The sequence below is a fragment of the Pelodiscus sinensis genome, chromosome 11 (assembly GCF_052426305.1).
Source record: "Pelodiscus sinensis isolate ZL-2025 chromosome 11, ASM5242630v1, whole genome shotgun sequence".
Lineage (NCBI taxonomy): Eukaryota > Metazoa > Chordata > Testudines > Trionychidae > Pelodiscus > Pelodiscus sinensis.
This window is the reverse complement of record NC_143062.1, coordinates 21,844,970-21,851,586: the sequence shown is the minus strand read 5'-3', so window position 1 is coordinate 21,851,586 and position 6,617 is coordinate 21,844,970. Positions and strand designations below refer to the sequence as shown.

The following is a 6,617-nucleotide window of genomic DNA, read 5'->3' as shown; positions in this document are numbered from 1 at the left end:
TTGTGAGCTGCAATGATGCTGTACACAGGCAAATGACACCAACACTTATGGACAAGGAATTCTTTACAACACCTGAAATGTGTACAATAATTATGAAAATGTTTAAAAAGGTGCATAGGTATATTATTTCACTGAATCCCAATCAATGTTCCCCTGTGCTTGTGCCACCCAGCTGACTAGTAGAACGCCCACAGCTAGATTTGTGTTTATATTAATAGTACACATTTACATATGCCTTGGCACACACAAAAATTATTCTGCAGATGTATGGAAAAGATTATGGGGAACAACGATTACAGTTCCTCTGGCTGCTCAGTGCATCATTCAGGTGATGCCTTAGCTAAGTATTGGGCACCTGTTTCCGTCACAGTGGGAGGTGGGCTTAGCCACAAACACCAGACTCTGCCCCCTCCCGCTCCACTTCGCCCATCAATACAGGAATCTTTCTCTCTGGCTTCTACCCCGCCCTAACCTGGGTTTTTCTCCCTTCTCATCCTCTAGCCTTCAACGCTCCCTCCTCTGCACATAGCTTGGGGCACCCCCTACCTACGCCAGCCCGTGTGCCCTCCTCCCCCTTGAGGATCCTCCTCGTCTGCCCCGCCCCCTTTAACCGCCACCCCTGTTTGTTTTGGTCAGGGCAGTGCCTTCAGCGAGAGCGACTGCGCATGCTAGCTTCGCTGGCGCACGCGCAGTAGCCGCACAGGAACAAGTTCTGCCCGGAAGTCAGGAGTTGGGACACGACAGCGGTGCGCGGAGGGACGGCGATGGTTTACATTTCGAACGGTGAGGCGGCGGCGCGGGATGGAGAGAGAGAGAGAGACAGAGACTCGAGGGGAGGGTGAAGGGATGGGAAGCCGGGAGAGTCCAAGGAGTTGGGCGGGGCGGGGGGAAACTTCATCCTGTGTGCAGGGGGCTTCACCCTGGGCCAAAGCAGCGGTGATCGCTTCTAGGGGAGCGGGACCCGCCCGCAGCCCTGCCCCTTTCCGTCACGTCGAAGCATGGGGGAAGGGTCTGTACGGACCGGACTGCTGCCTGGCTAACCCTGGCTCGCACTGGAAGGGGCCAGCAAAAGGTCAATTGTCAGTGAACTAAGGGGGGGGGGAACTATAACTGGAAGCCAGAAGCAACACAAGTAACTGCAGATTTGGTGCTGTGCCCCTGGTGACTGGTTCCGAGGGGTCCAGGACCAGGGAGGTTCAACCTGTAGCATTTTAGGTAAATGTATTTTGATAGCAAATAGTGGTTTTCTAAGTCAAAGTATTTCATATATGAAACACAGAAACAAAACTGTTCTTCGTTGTTAATTTACCTTGTGTGCAGTGCAGTTTTGAGGAAGGTGTTTCACCTTTGTATAAGTGAATCAGCTTTTGCTGTTTTATTTCTACAAAGGTGTAATGTGACTATAGGAAAAGAAACTTGTTAGTGGCAATATTTGTAAAATGTAGTTTCTCCCTGATATTTGCCAATTCGCTGTTTGTGATATTTGCTGTTTCTAGTTTTAAATATTATTGGTAGCTGATACATTAATATGCCAATCAGCAATATGAATAAGTTCCATTGTATTGTATGCAAAATGGAAAAATATGTATTTACTATATCCTATATGTTATAGGACAAGTGTTGGATACCCAAAGTCGGGCTCCTTGGAGTTTGTCATTTATAACAGATTTCTTCTGGGGAATAGCAGATTTTGTGGTTTTATTGTAAGTATTCATGTAATGCTTAAATATTGTCAAGTTACCAAATGTAGCAACAATTTGTTTGCCGTGAGGAAACAAACACAAAAAGTATATATTTTACAAAGAAGTATTGTAGTGTTGCTCCTTCGTTGTTGATGTCCACGGTAGTAGCCCAGGCACATTTTGGGTCTTCTGTTCCATTTCATGCAGAAGATTGGCTGTCTTTTTAAAAAAAATCTGTCTGAATCTAAAAAGCTGGGGGAAAACTGGTTCTAAGTTGTTATAGCTGAATTTTAATATATTGTAGCACATATCAAATAAATAGTTATCATTCTAGTCATGCTTACTTCCTTCTAATTCTTAAGATAGCTAAAAAAGGGGTGACAAGTATCAGGGGGTAGCTGAGTTAGTCTGAATCTGCATAAACAACGAGAAGTCCTGTGGCACCTTATGGACTAATGGATTTATTGGAGCATGAGCTTTTGTGGGCAAAGACCCACTTCATCAGATGCACCCTAAAAAAGGGTTGTATATTTTGGTGGACTTTATTTCTAAGTACTCAGTCAAATATCCATATCAAGTAAGCCTGCGGCAGCAATGCCCCAGTCAGTAGCTTCTAGCAAGTAGTTAGAAATAGAAGAATAAGAGGAGATTGGAAATTCAGAAGTAACAAGTAACTTGAAAAATAGTATTATCCAAGTTTCAGAGGGGTGTTCATGTTAGTCTGTTTCAGCAAAAACAATGAGGAGTCCAGTGGCACCTCAAAGGCTAACAAATGTATTTGGGCACAGGCTTTCTTGGGCTGCAGCTTATACCCAAATACATGTTAGTATTATCCCAAGTATCCTTTCTGGTGCTAACTGTATAGTGCTTCCATTATTGAACAACTGTTGCTTTTGCATCCAGTGTTTTGACATATATTTCAGCATTTCTGGAAAACAGTTAATTTCTAGCATTCAACTCCTATCACTCTTGTTTCTTTTATTTTAGCTTCCAGAGCATTGTTCAGCCAAATTTGAGAAGGAGAGGCTATACATCTTCCTCAAACTCAAGATATGATGATGGCAGAGGGTATTGCTTTTCTTCAACTTCATATGTTTATATTTTTTAAATATGAGGAGAATGTTTTAGCATAAACTGATTAGAGTTGTAATGTTTTACTTTAAAAAACAAATTGAGAAGTCATACCAAGAAATTTAAGACATGTAAGTTTCTATAATACAGGACCCTCACTCTCTTAATCTGTTGCATAGCCTAAAATGAAAGAATACAAATCCTAATTCATATTTAAAAGCATTTTCCAAGTGTACGTAATGGAAGGTATACTACATTTTTCTTGATTTTATTTGGCTGAAATCTCGCTTATAATATCATGTATCAGACATTTAGCTTACACGTAGATAACCTCTCATTACCAAGTGGAATGGAGGACCTGGGTGCCCACAAATATGAAGATAGAAACCTTCCTATATATGCCATTTTTTGGAGACTATGAAGAGTCTGGATCTGTAAGCAGTCTGTGTCTTGGGATCTCTTCATGGTCCTAGCCTATTATACATCACCTGGTATCTGTTAATTTGAGGGCAACTTTACTTCTGAGGGGAAGGAGTAATTTGGAGCAGTCTTCACCAGGGCATTCTTGTAGAGCTTTTTCTTGTCAAAAATTTCCTCCTGCAGCTTTTCACATGGAAGGGGTCAATTTGGCTTTGTTTTTATCAGCCAGACATCTACAGGACAAAAAAAAGGGGCAAGCTATTATAATGGAGAGCTTAGGAACAACATATTTGAACCAGATGAAGACCATTGCCAGAGTTGCATAGTGATGGACAATATTTACTGCTGTTTTCCCCCACTCTCTCTAACTAGGCCTCCAGGAAATCCTCGCCGTAGAATGGGTCGGATAAATCACGGTGGTGGTCCCAGTCCACCACCCATGGCTGGAGGAGGATGAGGAAGGTGACTTAAAATTTGTTACATCACACTTAGAACTTATTTCAAAAGCAATGGAAGTATTTTAAGAATTAAACTTACAGGTAGAATTCATAATGATAGAAGAATAGTGGGCAATTTTACTCTGCTTTTGCAAGGATTATCAAAAATAAACGAGAGAACTTAAGGGAATCAGAAAATTACATGATAGCATGAAAAGGAGATCATGCGCATTTCATCTGTATCCATTTGGACAAGTGACTAGTTCACGTCACGACCACAACATTTACCATGGATTGCAAACTTTATAGGCTGTCTCAGCAAAGGGATAGAAGATGTAGTGATGAGAGGAGAGTTTAGTCTCTGTTGCCCAATTGAAGTTGTATGACCATATCAGGGATGAAACACATTAGTGTGGCATTTAGGGAAGTTTCCCACTCCTGCTGTCTGTACAATACCTATTCTGTCAAACCTCTGGCTTTTAGTGGTTTTAGAAAGGAGTATGTAAACTTAATTTAATTTCCAGCTAAAATGTTTTTAACAGTTTGGGTGGCCACATTGCTTAAAAGATGTTCTGGCTATGGATGTGAATGATTAGAACTGTCTGATAAGCAAATGCTTATCGGATAGTTGACACGCTAGTTTGCTAGTTGCTCCCCCCCCCTTGCTGCCTCTGTCAGAAAGCAGCAGCAAGTAGGGGAAAAGCGTAGAGGGTGCTTCAAAGCAGCCATGCCACATAGAGCCTGGGTCCAGACCCCAGGCTCCATGTGGTGCTGCTGCTTTGAAATGCCACATGCAGCCCGGGGGCAGCAGGGCTTCCCCCATCAATCCTAGGCTCCATGCAGTGCTGCCGCTTTGAAACGCTGCTGGGAGCATGGGGCCAGCAGGGGACTCACCCTGTGCTCCCCGCAGTGCTTTTGCCTTTGCCTTTGAAGTGGGCTGCTGCTACGCTTCAGAGGCAGAGGCACCCTTATCAACTAATCGAATAGTTGATGCAAACTGCATCAACTATTCAATTAGCCAAATAATTGAAATTTTACATCCCTAATTCTGACTGGGTAGTTAAAACTCTTTTCTTTAATGTGAATAAAAACCCTGCATTGTCTCTGTATCTTGTAATGTTTTTATTACAATTACATTGCCATATAAGTTTGTACAACATAGTTATAATATAGCTTAACAAAATAGTTAGAAGTAGTAATTTAAAGGCTTAATATAATTTTATTCCAAACCTGTTGTATGATCCTATAGCTAAAAATGGCACCTTTATTCAGTATGACATTTACAAACATTTGTGAATCAAATTAATCTTGCTGCTGTTTTTCAAATCTAATCCTGTATCTATACATTTATATTATGGTATTTTAAAATAATTGGACAATGAAACTTCTCCAGAATTAAAATATTACTTTTTTTTAAAGACATTTAAAAAATCATGGTAGAATTTGTAAGAGTAAAGAACTTTTAGTGCTGTTTTTATCTGAGGATTACTATATATCTGCACGTAGTAAATAGAAGACTTTCAACAGTAATCAAATTTAAAGAATGAGAATTTTCTTTTCCTTTTATCATATATAAAAATTTTGAATGGCTTTTTGCTAATTTATGTTGAATTTATGAATGACCAATTTTAAAACATGAACATCCTTTTAATTGGTTCTAAAAACAGTAAATGTTTGTCTTAAAACTGCATTTTCCTTTTTTTTTTAGACCCTTTAGTACATAGACAAAACTAAATAAACTTTTTTTCATTTCATTTTGTTACTATTTTGGGATTTCTTTCTGCTTCAACAAGAGGAGAAGTGAACAACAGTTCTTTTGTATCGCAGCATAATGAAGTATATTAAATGTATAAGATGTAGATAACTTGAATATTTTTGGCATAACTCAAAAATGGTGGCTATATTTTAAAAGGATCTATGCAACACTAATTTAGTCTGTATTTCTATGAATTGCTATTTTCTTTCTTTAAAATGGCTGTTTTATGTAGTATAAATGCAAAAACTTATTTTTATCATTTATTTGTAGGTAAATGCCTGCTTCTTATGGCAGGCAACTGGACTTACACATTTGCATGACTGAAGGGAATAAGCATTAGATGGTGGACCAAATGAGTTTGAATACTGTGAATGTGTATGTCTAATGGAAACTGCTCTGCAATTAAGCAGATAATGAAGTTGTGCTGGGAATTCCTTCTTCCAGGGTCCAGTGTAACTGAAGTGCAGTGTTATTAAATGCACATGTTTTACTGTCTGTTTCAAAGCCTTTTTGTATAGCTTGTGAATATTTTATTGTAGTGACAAAGTAATAAGTAAATATATTTGGCTTTGCAAACCATTGACTCGTTTCATCTTTGGTTAATAAGAACCATTAAAACAATTCTGTTGATAATATAAGTACTTCCATGACCAAGAAAAAATCTTTTCAGACTACACTTTTTAACATTTGGTATACAAGATCACACAAGGAGCAAACTTTATGAAGGGGCATTTCTTGTCATATTTCCTATATAATATTCTATCGTAATAGAAGTTGATAGCATTTTCTTTTCAATTTCTTATGGTTCTGCAAAATTCATTATGTAATTTTAAAAATGTTACCCTTTTTTTTTTCCAACCTTTTACTGTTTTTGAGGCCTTTTATCATGCAACTTTTTATACAATTTCCTTTTCACATGTCAAAAAAGCCACCTGTTCATGCCTAGTAACTGGCCAGGCCAGAGTATTCATCCTCTAAGAGCATCTTCTAATGCAGTGTTTCTTAAACTTTCAGACTAAGGAACACCAAACAATATATTTTTTTTAATGAGGAACACCAAGGATTTTTGTTGGGGGGGGGAGTTATTGAGGGGGGAAAAAAGGGTTGGGGGGAAAGTTATTGAGAGAGAAAATTTTGCCTGCCCCTTTAAGGGTGGTCATTTTGAATTCTGTTTTTCTCCGTGGCACACCTCTGACTGCCTCATGGCACACTGGTGTGCCACGGAACACAGTTTAAGAAACACTGTTCAAA

The 6,617-nt window shown here is 39.2% G+C and overlaps 1 protein-coding gene across 2 annotated transcripts; it reads left to right on the top strand.

Moving 5' to 3' along the window:
• Positions 1 to 437: 437 nt before the first annotated feature.
• SELENOK (selenoprotein K) lies at positions 438 to 5,942 on the top strand. Of its 2 annotated transcripts, XM_089781192.1 has the most exons (5): positions 452 to 783; positions 1,613 to 1,703; positions 2,670 to 2,750; positions 3,546 to 3,635; positions 5,637 to 5,942. In XM_089781192.1, the coding sequence occupies exons 1-5, from the start codon at positions 765 to 767 to the stop codon at positions 5,638 to 5,640; spliced, it is 285 nt and encodes a 94-aa protein (XP_089637318.1). In that variant the 5' UTR covers positions 452 to 764; the 3' UTR covers positions 5,641 to 5,942. The 2 variants fall into 2 exon arrangements, with proteins under 2 accessions (XP_006129802.2, XP_089637318.1); XM_006129740.5 differs by lacking the exon at positions 5,637 to 5,942 and having other exon boundaries at positions 438 to 783; positions 3,546 to 3,639.
• The last annotated feature ends 675 nt before the right edge of the window (positions 5,943 to 6,617 follow it).